Genomic DNA, 18402 nt, shown 5'->3' with positions numbered 1-18402 from the left:
TGTTGATTAGGCAGCTAAATTTTTACATGATAACTATGACCATTCTATAAACCTCTGCTGCGAGTGAGAAGGCAAGACTACCCAGCCATGGTGCTCTCTCTCTCTCTCTCTGTGTTCCCAAATCATTTACTGATTTATTAGTTTGTATCCTGCCTTGTAGCAGTGAAAGAGCTTTCCGGGTGACTTACAAATTACAAAAATAACCAAAAAATCACCATAAAACCATGTCAAGAATTAAAACAAAAATGACAAAATAATCCAGCAATCATATCAGAGCAAATTGAAAACAGCATCCATCTGGCAATGTGAAATGATTTTAGCCAGCCCTTTACAGAAACAAGGGAAGTTGCCTGCACATTTGTGAACAATGCATCCACTGTGAGAATGCCACCACTGAAAGGAGCCTACATTTTGTTGCCTCATTTTTAAAGTTGCCTACTGAGCCTTGTGGAGATGATTTGGATCAGGGCTGTGCCTGTGGCACAGGAAAAAGGAAAGAGTTAGGACCTCCCTCCCCCTAGGACTCCAATCCAAATCTACCACCTCATGGCTTCTTTTGGGGGCGGGGAATATGTTGGGAATTCCAGTCACAAAACTTCCACATCACATTTAGTTTGGCCTTGAGAGAAAGATCACTAAGTCATCTCTTAAGTAATTTCGGTTTATTTTATTTATTTATTATAGTTGTACACCATCCCAAACTTCCATCTCTGGATGGTTTACAGCAAAATAAAAAGAAATTAAAACCTTAAAACAATTTAAAACTACAAGCCTAGTTAAAAAGCATGGGTGAATAAATGTGTCTTTAAAGACTTATTTAAAGTTGTAAGAACTGGAGAGAGGCTCTTATTTCAGCAGGGGATGCAGGTCATATAAGGGAGAGTTTTGCTTGTGTGAAAAAGGTGGGAAGCCCCTTCATGGCAAGAAAGGCAATGGTTAGAGGGCATGATGGGCAGGAATTACATGATCAACAAGCAATTAGAGATAGGTGGCAGGAATATACAGCTGTATGCAAATGAAAATTAAGACACGTCATAAGACGGAAAGAAGACCTACTAGCACTGGAATCAGATATTCTGGAGGAAGAAGTTGTATTTTTATTTATTTATTAAAACATTTTTATACCGCCTAAAACTTACATCTCTGGGTGGTTTATAATAGAATAAAAACAAAGTAAAACATTCGTTAAGACAAAAATGGGGGGGGGACACATTACAACAATTAAAAATTTTTAAAATAATATTTTAAAACAGCATTAAAACCATTAAAACAACATTAATTAAAAGCCTGGGTGAAGAGATGTGTTTTTAAAAACTTTTAAAAAGCTGTCAGAGATGGGGAGGCTCTTATTTCACTAGAGAGCGCATTCCAAAGCCTCGGGGCAGCAGCGAAGAAGGCCCTTCCCTGAGTGGTCACCAGACGAGCCGGTGGCAGATGCAGACAGACCTCTCCAGCAGATCTCAGTGGACAGTGGGGTTCATGCCGAAGAAGGCGTTCTCTTAAATACCCAGGGTCCAAACTGTTTAGGGCTTTATAGGTTATAATCAGCACCTTGTATTTTGCCCAGAAACATACATATCAGCAGCCAGTGTAGCTCTTTCAATACAGGAGTTATATGGTCTCTCCGAGACGACCCAGAGACCAACCTGGCTGCCACATTCTGGACCAACTGTAGTTTCTGGACTACGTACAAGGGCAGCCCCACATAGAGCGCATTACAGTAATCTAGTCTGGAGGTTACCAGCAGATGCACCAGTTTTGAGGTCATTCACCTCAAGAAACGGATGCAGCTGGCGTATCAGCTGAAGCTGATAGAAGGCACTTCTGGCCACCACCTCAACTTGGGAGACCATGGAGAGGCTCAGATCCAGAAGCACCCCTAGACTGCGTACCTGTTCCTTCCAGGGAAGTGTGACCCCATCCATAATAGGCAGATTAAAATCATCTCTCAAGTTCCAAAGCCGCACAATGAGTATCTCCGTCTTAGCCGGATTAAGTCTCAGTTTGTTATCTATCCCTCATCCAGCCCATCACCAACTCCAGGCAGGCATTTAGGGAGGTTATGGCCTCTCCCGATGATGCTGACATGAGGAAATAGATTTGGGTGTCATCAGCATACTGATAACACCCTGCACCAAATCTCCTGATGATCTCTCCCAGCAGTTTCATGTAGATCTTAAACAACATTGGAGACAATATGGAGCCCTGGGGAACACCATACAAGAGTTCAGATTTTGAAGAACAGCAGTCTCCAAGGGACACCATCTGGAACCTGCCTGAGAGGTAGGAGTGGAACCACTGCAAAGCAGTGCCTCCAACTCCCAACCCCCTCAGATGCTCCAGAAGGATACTATGGTTGATAGTATCGAAAGCCGCCGAGCGGTCCAGAAGGACCAACAGAGTCACACTTCCTCTGTCAATTGCCAATTCGAGATCATCCATCAGGCCGACCAAGTCAGTCTCCACCCCATAGCCAGCCCGAAAGCCAGTTTGAAATGGGTCAAGATAATCAGTTTCATCCAAGACTGTCTGGAGCTGGGAGGCCACCACCCTCTCAATTACCTTGCCCAGCCACGGAAGGTTGGAGACAGGCCTGTAGTTGTTCAAGTCTAAGCGATCCAAGGTAGGCTTCTTCCGAAGCGGTCTAATAATTGCCTCCTTAAGACAAGGAGACATCCTACCTTCCCTCAGAGACGCATTTATAATCTCTACCAGGCCTTCTACAACAACTCCCCTGCCAGATAATATAAGCCATGTCGGACAAGGGTCAAGAGAACAGGTGGTAGGCCACATCATTCCAATCAACTTGTCCACATCCTCAGGAGTCATGAACTGGAACTGATCCAACCTAATAACACAAGAGGAGTCGTTGGACACCTCCACATCAGACACTGAGGTAATTGTGGAGATGGAGTCTAAGTCGGCCCGAATACGAGAATTTCCCCCCACAAAGAATTCATTAAACACATCACAGCAGGTAATCAATGGTTCCAGATTCTGATTCAAGGGAGGAGGGGCACTCACTAGCCCTCTCACAACCCTGAACAACTCTGCTGGACGTGAACTTGCGGATGCAATATGGGCTTAAAGAATTGCATCTTTGCCGCACATATCGCCTGAGCATAGGTCTTCAAATGAGCTCTATGTTGCAGTCTGTCAGATTCAAGCTGCATTGTTTTCCACTTGCGCTCCAGTCATCTACCTCGCCGCTTCAGCCCCCGTAGTTCTTCCGTATACCAAGAGGCCAATTTTGAAGCGGGTCAGAAAGGATGCTTAGGAACAATCATGTCTACTGCCCCAGTGCGTTTGCTGTTCCAATTCTCCACCAGGGCATCAACAGGATCACCAGCAGATCCAGCACTAAATCCCTCCAAGGCTCCTTGAAATCCTCTTGGATCCAATAACCTTCTCGGGCGGATCATCCTAATAGGTCTCTTGCCCCTGCAAAGGTGGGAAGTGATTGTGAGTCCAACCTTAACCAGATGCTGGTCTGTCCATGACAATGGGGAAATCACAGGAGTCCCCTCCCATGGAACACCACCCTGATCAGAGTGAAAGACCAAATCAAGCATGTGACCAGCAATGTGCATCGGCCCCGAGACCACTTGGGATAGGCCCATAGTCATAATGGATGCTATGAACTCCTGAGCTGCCCCGAACAACTTGGTCCCAAAGTGAACACTGAAGTCCCCCAGCACCACAAGCTTGGGAGACTCCAACACCTAGTCCGTCAGCTCAGTTAGGGACTCTGTTGAGCAGCGGGGCGATCGGTACACCAACAGGAGTCCCAGTCTATCCCTGGTCCCCAGACTTAAGTATACACATTCGATATGGTCTGAAACTCTAACAGGGATCCTGGTCAGGGAGAGGTTATTCTTATAGACCACAGCAACTCCACCTCCCTGCCCCCACCCCTGCTCCTCAGCAGAGTACCCTGGAGGGAGAAGCTGGGACCAGACTGGGCCACCAGCCTCCCCCAACCAAGTCTCTGTAATACATACCAGGTCTGCCCCTTCATCCAGAATCAAATAATGGATGGTTTCCGACTTATTCTGGACTGACCTGGCATTACAGAGGAGCAAGGTGAGGTTCCAAGGATGATTGGCACTGCTCCCCAAGGTCAAAGAGCTGGCAGGACAGCTGGAAGGGGAAACAGCTATTAGATTTCCAAGTCCCCTTCCCCTGTAACGGCCTGCTGACCTGCCAACATTACTTCTTCTGTTCCTCACCATGACCGGAATGGCCGCCCCACAGTCAGTGGACACGCCCCCTGTCTCCCCATCTCCAGTTAAGCCCAGACACATTCTAAGATTGTCTCACCCAGGACAAATTAAAACAGAAGCTCCACTATTAAATGCCCCCTCATATACAAATACATTGGCCAAGAGACCTGGCCCTTGCCCTTGCTGTCCCACGAAGTGGCTCCCCCAAAGGGGCAACCCCACTGGTGGCAGGCCCACTGCCACTGGCAGAAGCCTATATAGCCCTGAGCAGGCAGCTCTAGGCAGATGGAATGCAGGAAACTGCCGTCACCCTCTTCCCCGGCCCCAATCCTGCAAGGCCTCACCTCAGCACAGCAGGCCAGTTATGGAGGGCAGCTAACAGAAAGGGGGGCAGCAGAAGAAGCAAACAGGCAAGCACCCAGTCTCCCACCCTGGGGTCTACCTAGGAGCAGATGTTGTCTCTCCTCTTCTCTCTCCTGCAAGCTTCGTTCTCCTTTGGCATTCAATCAGCTGTCTAACCTCAAAGTTCCTGGAGTTAATGGAGCAGCAGTAGAGTTATTGAGAGCTTTACCAATAAAGGTATTGACAGTGTTATGTCAAAGTTTATGGAGGACCTTTGATGGCCAAAAGAGTGGAAAAGGTCTGTATTTATACCAATACCAAACAGAGGTGATACAAAAGATTGCTCAAATTATCACACCATAGCCTTGATACCACATGTGAATAAATTTTTTCTGAAGATCTTTCAACGTATGAATCCAGTTGTCAATAGAGAGATGCCAGATATACAAGCAGGATTTCGAAAAGGAAGAGGAACATGTGATCACATTGCCAATCTTCGATGGATGATGGAAAAGGCGAAGGAATATCAAAAGGACCTCTATATGGGCGTCATTGACTATACAAAGGCTTTTGATTGTGTTGATCATGATAATCTCTGGAATTGCCTCATAGAAATGGGAATATCATCGCATCTCATCCAGCTTGTACAGTCGCTGTACTCTGATCAAGAAGCCATGGTAAGAACAGTATATTGAGACACAGAGTGGTTCAAGATTGGGAAAGGCAGTTGTCAAGGTTGCATCCTGTCTCCCATACTATTCAATATGTATGCAGAAATGGTTATGAGAAATGCACATTTGGAAGAATATGCTATTGGACTGAAAATTGGTGGTAGGAATATTAACAACCTTCGTTATGCAGATGATACGTCATTGCTTGCGGAAAGCAAGAAAGATCTAGAATGGTTAATGTTAAAAATTAAAGAAGAAAGTGAAAAATTTGGATTGCACCTTAATATTAAGAAAACAAAGATATTGATGACTGCAGAGAATACACAAGTCAGAGTGAAGATCAATAATGAGATAATTGAAGTAGTAAAGGAATTTATTTTTCTTGGCTCTAAAATGGATCGATGTGGTGACTGTAGCCCAGAGATCAGGAGGCGTATAGCATTTGGAAGAACCACAATGATCAGCATGAGTAAAATTTGGAAGAGCAAAAATATTAGTTTCTAACCAAATACAGATTAGTTAATGCAATATTTCCAATAGCTACATATGGCTGTGAAACTTGGACTTTGAAGAAGGCAGATAGGAGAAGGATGGAGGCTTTTGAGATGTGGTGTTGGAGGCGACTGTTGGGTATCCCATGGACAGTGAGAATTACGAATAAGGAAGTTTTAGATCGAGTTAAACCAATAATATCGCCAGAAGCTTAGATTACTAAACAAAGACTGATATATTTTGGTCATGTCATGCAAGCTGATTCACTTGAAAAGACAATTATGCTGGGAATGATCAGCGGAAGGAGGAGACAGGGTCGGCCTTGTATTTGGTGGCTGGATTATACAAAATGACACTGGAATGACCATGGCGGAATTAAAGGAAGCTGTACAAGATAGGATGTCATGGAGTGCATTGATCCACAGAGTGACCAAGAGTCAGACACAACTGAATGGATAGAGAGAGCTGAAATGGTTTGTCTTGAGGAGGTTCAAATTGTTTGTTGACAATATATCCACTTGCTCTTTTTCATCACATGGGGGAGGAGCATAGGCATGCACAATTAGCTCACCCCCCACAAGTGCATCATCCCACACACATAGTTGCATAATTGCCCATCAATGCACAAATTAAATGGGGTGGTTTGAATGAACTGTCCCCCTCCCCGATAATAAGGTGGCAGGATGGTGCACCAGCTGGGAGATGCACACACCCACACTCTTCCCTATGGAATGCAAAGGATAATCTGGGCGCATCTCCTTGTTTTTTAGATAAAGGAAACTATGTTTGTCACCATAGTTTAGGAACCTATGGGTTGAAGGAAGCTCCAAAAATTTCACTGATGGTGGTGAGGTAAAAGGTAAAGTGTGGCATCAACTCAATTTCGACTCCTGGCATCCACAGAACCCTGTGGTTGTCTTTGGTAGAATACAGGAGGGCTTTACCATTGCTTCCTCCCAAGCAGTGTGAGATGATGCCTTTCAGCATCTTCCTATATCGCTGCTGCCCGATATAGTACCAGCAGGGATTTGAACTGGCAACCTTCTGCTTGTTAGTCAAGCATTTCCCTGCTGCGCCACTTAAGGTGACACTGATGGTGGTACTGATGAGTTAATATGGACTGCACCTCCCACTCAGTATTATTCAGCACTGGGAAACTCACAGCTTATCTAATTAAAAACTATCCTGAAAATAATGTAAGTGGAATTTTAGATAAAGCATTTTAAAGAGTTACTCGGTATTACTACTACAACAAATATTTATATACAGTTGTCCCTCACCAACCGCAAGGGTTCCATTCCTGGAAACCCTCATAGTTGGCGAATTCACAGTAGACAAGGTATAGAAAGCAAAGGGAAACAGGGGGTTAAGGGAATCGTGGTCACAAAAAGACCAAATAAAATAGTTTAAAATAGAAAAAGCTGCCCCTGACCCCCCAAAATGACCCAAGCCCGGAAATAACCCTCCAAAATCACCCAGCCCTCCAAAATGATCCCTAACCCCAGAAATGGCCCCTGACCCCCAAAATTAAAAAAAAGCCCCACCCCACCAATTCTTATTTTTAAATAATCAAACCATGGATACTCAGGTGGCGATTGGCGAGGGCAGCCACAATTTCCCAGTCATGGATAGTCAAATCCACGTTTGGGAAAACTGTGATAGGCGAGGGACGACTGCACCACTTTTCAACAGAAGTGTTCAAAGCAGTTTACACAAAGAAATAAACAAATGAGCTGAGATGGTTCCCTGTCCAAAAAGGGTTGTCTCTCTCTCTTTCGTAAAGGTAAGTGGGCCATATACATGAATCACATTGAATGAAAGGCTGTTAATCAAGGATATGGTTTTTCACATTATACCACTGGAAGTCTTCCTAAATTATGAAAAAATACTACCACCACCAACCTGGTATGGGTCAAGGCTTAACATTGGTAAGGTCTTTACAGGGCTTGTGATTAGGACTGCCATCAAACATTTTCTGACTGCTCTGGCTGGGTTTGGTTTTGTTTAATCTATGAGCCAGTTGACAAACTTTCATCTCCTTCCTTTAAATACTATAAACGAATTGTGTGTGTGTGTGTGTGTGTGTGTACAAACACACACAATTTTGCATATGCAAACATTGTGCATACATATGTGCTGGGCAGGTAGAGACCTGGAGGCTGGTGAGTGTGTGAATGCCTCTGAAAGTAGACATTAAAAGTTTTAAATGTTTGGCTATACTTCCTGACCTCTGTCACCATCTTCCCTAAATCTGTGTGGAATGGTGTCTAAAAACATGTGAGAAGAAATTAATGGTTGTTTGGCCAGCCAGCAGGCAGAGCTATGTGGAAGTAAGGATTTGTGGTGAGATTCTATGGTGAATGTTAAAAGATGGGGAACACAAGTCAAGACTAATCCTATGGCCATCCAATTTCATTATGGCAGAGGATTCAGATACAAACAGAGTAGATGTAATGGGGAGCAGAGGAAGACAATGCTTCTGTGAAAGCCACTGTGTCAATGGACTGCAGATCATGGAAGGAGCAGAAAACAGGATGTAGGAAGGGAAGGGTGGACTATGTGCAATGCCAAAGAATATAAGTTAATGATAAGACAGTGGGAATTCCATAGTAGAGGTCAGAAATGAAGCAGCTCCTGGTGAGGGTTATATCAAATGAGTGTCCAAAGCAACCTGTTGGTGGAGTTTATCCAAAGTTGAACATCAAAAGAGGAACAAATGAAAATGTTATGTTTATTAAGCTGTTGTAAAAAAGACTGGATTTTGTGTGGATAAAATAGTTTTTGAATGAGTAGCAGTGAAGATCTCAACGCTATAGAAAGGAACAGACCAATTTGGTTCTGCTAGACTGATAATATCAGGTTACACCTTCAGAGTTTCCCCCAGCTTAGTCCTAGCCAATTGAAGATGGCCAACCACAATGACTAATAGCAAGGAATTATAGGAGTTATAGGCCTCCATCTGCAGGAGGACAAAAGTTCAGCAGCCCTGAGTCCTAGAGGCATTTGGGCTTAGCTTTTAAGGAAAATATCTAATCCTCCTCAGGCTGCAGGCACCTAGTCTTTACAGTTCAAAGAAATATTGCGCGTACAACATTTCTTAAATATCACAGGCAGTTGCTAAACTGGAGCTTACCTTCAGCAGTCAACATAACAAAAGACATAACAAAAGACAGGAGAGAAAAAACCGCAAACAATAGTAGCATAATAGCTTTATTGGGACCAATTTAAACATCTGAAATCGTGAGCAAGATTTCTTCAGAACTCCTCTTCAGACCGGACACTAAGCAAAAAAACCCCAAACACACACACAAAAGATAGGGAAAGATAAACATGCTGCTGGGCTGATAAAAAGCTCCAGAGAATCTGCTGTTTAAAGCCTTAAGATGGAATGGTGAAGTGTTGTTCAGATTTAATTGGGTTAGACCACACTAGGTCCAAAAGAAGAGCTCAGGTTTTTAACAAATTTATATATTCACATACATAGAACTAGGGGAACCAACAAAGCTTTCCTTTCCTTTTGTTCTCCGCCTTGCAGGGAACCCATATATTCCAATTAGTATTAGAGTCTCCCTTGAGCCAAACCCTAACCCATATAAGAGCATATCAGAAGACAATTTCTTTGGGTGCAATTATTTTGCCTCTATACCCTGCAATGAAGAACAGAACACACCAGTATTCTTTTCACTGAATTGGAATGCTAGCAAATAATTCTTGAAGTAAGGGAGCTGATAGTGTATGTGCTCAAGAGATTAAAGAGAGCAGAGTGAGTGCTAGGAATTCAAGAAGCAACATTATGATGTCTAGCAATGAAATCAAATACCTGTCAGAATTAATCTTAACCAACTACCAGGGAGCTGCTCCTAGCAGAAATCACCATGTATAAATACTGCAGTGAGTCTCCAGCCAGGAATGCTATTTGTTAAGCGAAGAACTAGCTAATAATTCTGGGGGACCCTGGATATTCCGGAATGTGGCATTGATGGCTATGCAGTATCCAGAAGGGCAAAGCCATTAAAAGTCTCACAAGGCACATGTATCTTTCACCAGATGGGAGGGGCTGGTGTGAGATTCAGGGGAGTCTTAAGTGCTCAGTGCAGAGAACTAGCAGTTTTCAAGCTGAAAGGGAGGGAGGGAGGGAAAGGGAGTGAGTGAGTTTTGGAAGAGCCTGGAGTGGAGGAGCTGAACAGGTTGATAAAACACCTTAGGGCAGGGGTTTCCAACCTTTAAAAAAAACCAAAACAAAAACCCAAGTGTTCCCCTTCTGTCTGAAAGGTTCAGCTCAGATACCCCATATAGGCAGCCAAGAATTGTGACCTTTGGCAAGAAGTAAATCTTGTCAAGGTTGGTGGGAAATAAAATACAAGCTAAGTGAATCTACTGTGGGATCAGGCAAAACAAACAAAAACCACCATACCCTTCACTCCATGGCGTGGCTTCCTCCTCCCATTCTCCAGCACCTCATGGCCAGGTCTCCACAACATACCTTTGACCTGGCCATGCCTCTTCCTCCTCCTCTCTATGTGATTGGCTAGCTAGGCACACAGGCTCAGCCCATCCATCACTCAGCCTGACTGACAGGCTCCACAGCAAGGGCAATGCTGATACTGAGCATACGCCAGCATTTTCCTCATTACTGAGCCTGTCAGCCACGCTGCGGTTGGGGTGAGCTGAGCCTGAGCACATTGCCAGTCATGTGGAAGGAGGGATACTGCCTGACACTCCTCCCCTCCCCCCATGGAGGGAGCCAATGATGTAGCATGCAAGTGAGTCAGAGAGGGGTGGGGTGGGGTTCCGTGTACCCCCTACAAGGTTTCAGAATACCCCCAGGGGTTCAAGTACCCCAATTGAAAACCCCTGCCTTATGGTGTAGGGTTACTCCCAGGAAACTGATCTAACCTGTTACTGACTTATAGAAGAGTGCTGTGCTATTTCAGCTCCATCTCATGCTTCTATATTTGTAAACAAACCAAATATTACAAAGTCACCATAAGCCCCCAGTGATCAATTCTCCAAGCCAGAACTTGAATAGCACTGCACCCCTGGAACTTCTCCCCACTTGGGGAAGTGAGGAATGGGCATGTAACAATACCAAATATGCTGCCATACATTGTATGCTGCAGCTGACTGGTTTGGCTCTGTGTGCAATAATGGATTTTCTCACAGAAAGCAGTTTAGTGTGCGAAGGAAGAAATTAGGAGTTTTTGTTCAATACCAGAAAAGTCCGGGTTTTCTTAGCACTTCCTGGTGATCAGTTCCTATTGAGGAAGCCCCTGTTTCTGAACAGTGACGGTTGTGTGTGCATGGACAAACTCTCCAGGGTTACTGATGGAGCTTGGAACTGCCTCACATTCTAGCCCTTCAACAGGTAAATTCCAGCCCTGCTGAGTTGCCATGGGCATCAGATGACGACTTGTATTTGGAAAACTTGCGTTTCTCTGGAGCAGTCCCAGTTTTTGCAGCGCTTCATCCCTAGGGGACTTTTGGCCTGCAGGCAGCAGCGTGGGTTCCCTAAAGGCAGCAGCAGCAGCCTCCATTGGGCCCTTGACAGCAGCAGGACTCTCAAGGTGGAGGAGAAAGCGAGAGCGAAGTTCCTGAACATTGACCCCAGACCTCATTATTGTGTCAAACTTCCTGAAGTGAGCAGGGTGAGAGTCTCCTAATCTAGCAGGCCCTTTTGCTTTCGGGCAGAAAGAGTCAGGCCTGCACTGGGAACCAGATTCTTCTGAAAGGGTCATTTTAACCTTAGAAACCATTGGACCGGGACCAGGCTTGGCTGTGGCTGCCTCTGCAAATCCACTTTGCTGTGTGCTGGAGCCAACACTGATGTTGCATTGGTCTTCTGCACCTGCACAAACCAATATGGGTCAAAACTTTAAGACAGGATTAGTACTCCAAGGAAAGGAACATTTAGGAAACAGAGATTGTGGGATGTGGGGCCTACTGAACTCTGCTCCCAGTACAGTCAATTATTGTGTGTGTGTGTGCGTGTAGCTAGCAGTGTTCCTTCCAGGCCATTTAAGGAACACACACACACCAGCCCTCATCCACCTCTGCCGCACACTCCTAGTGGCAGCACGCTCCTGCTGCCCACTGCCGCGTTCCAGCTGCTCAAGTTCTGACTCTAAGCCAGCTGGGAATGGAAGGCCCATGCACGCTCTCTATTCCCAGCCCGCTTGGGGTGCTGCTTCCGACCCAAGTGGCTGGTGAGTGGTGGCAGGCGGCATGAGTGTGGTGCCTCCAGGGATGGGATGGGGAATGTGACAACACAGCGAGCTGCTGGGAAGGGCCCAGGGGTGTAGTGAGACCGCCGGCGGCCCGTGTGCAGTTGCGGCGGGCGCCACCGCTAGCCACGCGTCTGCCGTCAGATGCGGGGGGCATGGTCTGGCTCCTGAACGGCGCTGCTGAAGGGGCCGCACAGTCCCTTCGGCAGTTAAACTAAGGCTGGCGCTGCCTTCGCAGCGCAGCCCAGGAGCGGCTCTTCCCTGCAGGGAAGAGCCCGCTCCTGGGCTGCGTTGCAAAGGCAGCGCCAGTCTTTTAGCTCCTGAAAGGGCTGCGCGGCCCCTTCAGGAGCTAGTTAGGCTGGCACTGCATTCGCAGCGCACAGCCAGGAGTGACTCTTCCCTGCCTTTGCAGGGAAGAGCCGCTCCTGGCTGGCGCTGCAAACGCAGTGCCAGCCTTAGTTTAGCTCCCGAAGGGGCCACGCGGCCCCTGCTCGGGAGCTAAACTACCACCCCCACATCTGACGTCAGACGTGGGGGCCAATGGTGGCTCCGCCCCTGGAAGGGCCCATAGGCGGATTACCGCAGAGGCAATGGGGTCGATTGCCTATGGTGGCGAATCCTGGAGGAGCAGCAGATCTTGGGACGGGGGAATGTTTTTTTTAAAAAAAACTTTTAAAGATTGCCGCTGCTGGTGGCAGCAGTGGCCAGAGATTAAGCCTCTTGCCACCCCACTGAAGCAGCAGGAGGGTAGGAGTGGCGGGGGTGAAGCCCCCCCGCCGCTTTTTAATTCTAAATGCCGGCACAGCAGCTGCAGGGAGCAGGGAACGAAAGGCAAGTCCCCCCTTTCTACATTAAAATGCCGCTGGGTGAAATGGGGTGGCTGGGAGGGTTGTGGTGGGGGCTCTTCCTCTTCCTCCACCATGGAGGCTCCACACAGCAGCGGAAGCTGCCTTAAGGTAAAACGGGGGAACTTCCTCCCCCGCTACAATCCTCCTAGTCCCTGCTGTAGCCAGCCGTCCCAATCTGCCCAGTGGCATTTTAATGTAGAAGGGAAGGACTTGACTCTCATGCTCTGCTCTCTGCAGGGGCAGCATTTAGAAGTGGGAGCAGGGCTTCATCCACGCCACCCCTACCCTCCTCGTTGCGGTGGGGGCGAGAAATCCTTGGCCGCCTATGGGCAGCAAAAGGCTGAATCTACCCCTGGAAGGGCCACCGTAGGGTGTGTGGAGGGCCAGGCCACTGCCACCATGAAGGGGCACCTATGTGCACAAGGGCCTTCCCTTGCTGCACCACTATGTGTGTGTGAGAGAGAGTCAGCACGCACTATTGCCCACCCCCAGTCAGCGGTATACCAGATGTGGCTGTTGCACGGCTGGCTTCAGCGGGGACCAGGAGGATTGTAGCGGGGGAGGAAGTCCCCCCCCCCCGTTTTACCTTAAGGCAGCTTCCGCTGCTGTGTGGCGCCTCCATGGTGGAGGAAGAGGAAGAGCCCCCACCACAACCCTCCCAGCCACCCCATTCCACCCAGCGGCATTTTAATGCAGAAATGGGGGACTTGCCTTTCGTTCCCTTCTCCCTGCAGCTGCTGTGCCGGCATTTAGAAGTAAAAAGTGGGTGGGGGGGCTTCACCCTCGCCACCCCTACCCTCCTGCTGCTTCAGTGGGGTGGCAAGAGGCTTAATCTCTGTCTTGCCTCTGCTGCCACCAGCAGCGGCAATCTTAAAAGTTTTTTAAAAAAAAAATTCCCCGGTTCCAAGATCTGCCGCTCCTCCAGGATTCGCCACCACCGTAGGCAATCGACTCCATTGCCTCTGCGGTAATCCATCTATGGGCCCTTCCCAGCAGCTCACTGTGCTGTAGCACTCCCCATCCTCACTGGCGGGGGAGGTAAGGAACCCTCCCCGCACCTTAAAGTACCCACCCACTCACCCACCCCCCAACCTCCTGGGAGTGCACAGAATCATTTCTGTGCACATCCCTACTAGGAGGCAGTAGTGGGATAGATAGAAATGCCAGGGTATGCTTGGGTAGGGAGGAGTACAAAAAAGTGAGGCAGGTTGAATTTCAGGACTGGAAATAGTCACAAAAATCATAACTACTAAGGCCACAAGGCTGAGAGGCAGGGACTTTACCACATGGGCCAAGAAGTGTCCACAAATGCATGCATGATGATTTCCACTCAATTCTCACCTAAAGATCCTGCTGTTTTCTCTGGACTCCCTTCTTCATCAGCTTCTAAGAGATCCCCATCCAAGTTTTCAATTGTTTGCAGCAAGAACTCCAGACATTCCTTTTCTTCAGGTCTTAGCCCAGAGAGAGCATCCTCATCTGAGGAACCCTCAGGATTGAAAACTGGGATCAACTGGGGGCAAAAGAAGAAGGGTTAATACAAGAAACACAGGGAATCAGGCAACCTTTGAAAGCCTAATGCTCATAGCTGCTTTTCCAATCAATTAGAAATACTGATTGGAGGAGCTAACTGGTAATGGAAAACAATATGGGGAAAGTGATGGCTGGACATTTCTGACTTATTTGTCCAGAACACAAAGCATGGGGCAAAGTCACACTTAGGATGAATGGATGAAGATGTATCCTGGTCTCTATTAACATCTCCACATCCTAAATTTATTTATGGATTTAAATGGGACTTCAACATAAATGGTTTTATGATTGGAACCTTACACTCTGATTCTACAGGCCAGATTCACACAGCCTGACATATGAAGGGAACTCTAAGGTTGTGTCACAGGTGGTCACATATCTTGGTTTGTTGGAAGTAGCTGAGTTGAGCCAGAAATACACCTCCCAATGAGGCCCAGATGCTTTCCCAGACTCCCTTGCACTGCCCTTCAATTGGCAAACCCTCTCTGTGTCAGTCACCTTGTATCCATTGGTCTCAGTTGCAAATGGGGCCGGCTTTCCTGGAACGAACCAAAGGTTCATGAAAAACATGGATTCAGACATAGCATGCATCTTGAAGGATTTGGTTTGCCAAAACAACTTCAAATCTTGGTTACACATCTCAGTTTGATGCCCAGCATGAACCTCAAGTTCCTGCCTTGGCATGGGATCAGGCAGTCATGGACAAAAGGATTGCCCCTTTATGATTGTTTCATGATTTTATTGTAGGTTTTAAAATTCTGTAGGTTGCTCTGAGCATTTGCACAGAAAAGTGGGATATAAATAAAAGATCCTGGAATGGTTCACAGCATGCTGGGTAACCTGGCTATCCATCTCCGCTTCTTCATTCTTTTTCACAAGACCTACTTCGGGTAGTGTGCCATATAGGAACATAGGAAGCATGCAGGTGCTCTTCTCAGAGCGATCCCATCCCCTAAGGGGGATACCTTACAGTGCTCACATGTTATCTCCCATTCAAATGCAAACCAGGGTGGAACCTGCTTAGCAAAGGGGACAATTTATATTTATTTATCTACCTATCTATCTATTTATTGTATTTATATACCACCTAAAATGTGCATCTTTAGGCGGTGTCAAAAATGTGCATCTTTAGGTGGTGTCAATCAAAAATATTAACTAATCTAAAACAGAGTAAAAACAGTTTCAAATTAATTTCAATTAAAAGCCTGAGAAAACAGGTTTGTCTTGATGGTCTTCCTAAAAACAGAGAAAGAGATGCTCTTATGTTGACAGGGAGTATATCCCAAAGCCCTGGGGGCAGCCACAGAAAAGGCCCACCAAAATGAGTAGCCACCAAACGAGCTGGCAGCATCCGTAACCAGATCCCCAGATGATCTTAATAGGCGACAGAGTTCATGACAGAAAAGGTGATCTCTTAAGTACCCTGGACTCAAGCCATTCAAGGCTTCACAGGTAATAACCAATTGTAACTATCAAGCACTGATCAGCCCACCTTTCCCCTAAAGAGTTAACCGGAACTGAACCCTGTCCTGACTGACAGGCGGTGACATCTAGGGATCAGCCACTCAGCACACGGTGGGTGGGACCTCGAGGGCCATGTGGCAGGAAGAGAACTTCCCTTTGGGCAGTTGGAAACAGGCTGGGCTTGCAACAGGGAGTAGCCAGATGGCTACGAAAAGAACTGCAGATCCTTAAGAGACAAGATTGCAGGATACTTGAATTTCATCAGGTGAGGGGTGAGTTTTCAAGGAAAAGGGAATTTAGTCTAGGGAACAGTTGGCTAGTCAGTTTGCCTCAGAAATCTTTCTTTTGGGGGCTCTGCATTTCCCTGATACTGTTCTATTGTGTGTAATCTGTAATGTAACTACGCTAAGAAACAATAGCCTACACCCATTTATCCAGCTAGGGCGATGCAAAAGTCTCTGCAAACTCTTAAAGGTGCTTATTGTATTTTCCTACATCTATGTACTTTGCAACTGTGTAACCATGATTTTTAAAGTGTGTCACCCCAATATCATCTGAGGGTGCTTTCTGAAGTATTCTTGCAGCTACTGAGTGTTCCTTTTACCTGTAACTAAAAGCTGGGAAAGTCTCAGACAGAAACAGTCTGGAGTATTCAGAATAAAGTTTATTTTCCTTTTTTTGTTCTTTACAATTTCAGTAAGCCTTTTGAGTGGATTTTTAACTCAGGAAAGGGGAGCTGGAAAGGAGTATTTGTCTCTGGTGCAACACACGTCTCAATTTGATTGTTCAGCAACTCTACCAAGTTTACTCACCACGTGTAAACCTGCACGTGGAGTTTTTTGTGTACTTTTCCAATAGTAAAGAGAATGAGAGTCTCCCTGGACATTCACCCAAATCCGGTGGGGGGGGGGAGACTGTGTAATAATTAGGGTGTGGTGGCAGCAAATCAGCTACTGTGGAAACAGGAAAGTTTTAAAGGAACAGCCTTTGTGGGTGAAAGCAAGAGAGAGGATGATTCAGCATTTTTATTCCCCTCATGTGGGCTTGCTTTGAGACAAAGGCTGGGTTAAATCCAGTACACCAGCACTTTGTAATTTGCTCAGAAACATATCAGCAGCCAGTGCAATTATTTTAAAATCTGTGGGTCCCTTCGGGTTGTCCTGTAGGCCAGTCTGGCTGCCACATTATGTACCAATTGTATTTTCCGGACTACATACCTTTGTACCTCTGTAGCAATTGTAGTTTCCTAACCCTAACCTCTGTACCAATTATAGTTTCCAGACTATGTACAAAGGCAGCCCCACGCAGAGTGCATTACAGTGCTTATTACCACAAGACCAGCTCTCCTCCCATATACTGTATTTAGTTGTTTGTTTGTTTATTTGTATACCACCCTACCAAAGTCTCTAGGTGGTTTAGAACAATAAACAAACCAAGAGATTGAAAAACAAAACATATAAAAAGTTCAAATTGTTAATTACTTATTATTTAACACATTTTTATACCGCCCAAAACACAAGTTCTCTGTGCGGTTTACAACAAAACAATAAAAACAACCAGTAAAAAGATTAAAACATTTCAACAATTAAAACTTAAAATGTTAAAACTACTAAAACACAATTAAAACAATATCTAATTAAAAGCCTGGGTGAACAAATGCATCTTGACTGCCTTTTTAAAAGTTGTAAGAGATGGGGAGGCTCTTATTTCAGCAGGAAGTGTGTTCCAAAGCCTCGGGGCAGCAATGGAGAAGGCCTGTCCCCGAGTAGCCACCAGACAAGCCGGTGGCAACTGCAGACGAACCTCTCCAGATGATCTCAATGGGCGGTGGGGTTCATAGCAAAGAAGACGTTCTCTTAAACACCCAGGGCCCAAGCTGTTTAGGGCTTTATAGGTTACTAGTATTTTTAAGCCCGTTAAAATAACGGGCGCTAGCAGCCTTTTTCTTTCTTTCTTTCTTTCTCTCTCTCTTTCTTTCTTTCTCTTTCTTTCTTTCTTTCTCCCTCCCTCTCTCCCTCTTTCCTGCCTTCCTTCTCTCTCCCTCTCCCTCCTTTCCTTCCTTCCCCCTCTTCTCCCTCCCTTCTTTCTTTTTTCTTTCTCTTTCCCTCTTTCCTTCCTTTAACGGGCTCGCTCTTTGGGGCTGGTTGTTCCTCCCTCCCTTCCGTTTTTCTTTTGTTCTTCTCCCTCCCTCCTTTCTCCTTTTTCTTTCTCCTTCCTTCCTTCCTTCCTTCTCTTTCCTTCTTTCCCTCTGTCCCTCCCTCCTTCTTTCTTTTGTCCTTCTCCCTCTCTCTTTTCTCTCTTTCCTTCTTTCTTTTGTCCTGTCTCCCTCCCTCCCTTCTCTCTCTCTCTCTTTCCTTCCTTCCTTCCTCCCTTCCTTCTCTTTCTCCCTCTCTCTGTCTACTCCTTCCTCCCTCAGACCCTGGGCCATGGAAGCCGCAAGGTGCTAGATTCCTTTAACCAATACCTTCCCAATTTTGCTTTCCGAGAAAGCTGGGTGCCTTTGGTCGAGGCTGGTTCTGGCTGGCAGGAACGGAACTCTTTCTTCCCAGGAGAAGCTCAGGGGATCAGTTGGGATTGTCTCTCATTGTCCAAAACTCAGCTTACTGCC

At 46.2% G+C, this 18402-nt stretch overlaps 1 protein-coding gene across 17 annotated transcripts in view; it reads right to left on the bottom strand.

Moving 5' to 3' along the window:
* Positions 1-8922: 8922 nt before the first annotated feature.
* LOC128341517 (uncharacterized) overlaps positions 8923-18402 on the bottom strand; it is a 29940-nt gene continuing 20460 nt past the window's right edge. For all 17 annotated transcript variants that reach the window (XR_008314427.1, XR_008314428.1, XR_008314426.1 and 14 more), the window contains 2 exons: positions 14139-14310; positions 8923-11573 (listed from right to left, as the gene is read on the bottom strand). Coding sequence is in view for 14 of the 17 variants with exons in the window: in XM_053287725.1 (XP_053143700.1) it covers positions 10984-11573; positions 14139-14310 (762 nt within the window). In the remaining 3 variants the exon portion in view is untranslated. The remainder of the gene's footprint in view (positions 11574-14138; positions 14311-18402) is intronic.

Source organism: Hemicordylus capensis, chromosome 2 (assembly GCF_027244095.1).
Source record: "Hemicordylus capensis ecotype Gifberg chromosome 2, rHemCap1.1.pri, whole genome shotgun sequence".
NCBI classification, from domain to species: Eukaryota; Metazoa; Chordata; class Lepidosauria; order Squamata; family Cordylidae; genus Hemicordylus; species Hemicordylus capensis.
This window is presented reverse-complemented; position numbering and strand designations above follow the sequence as displayed.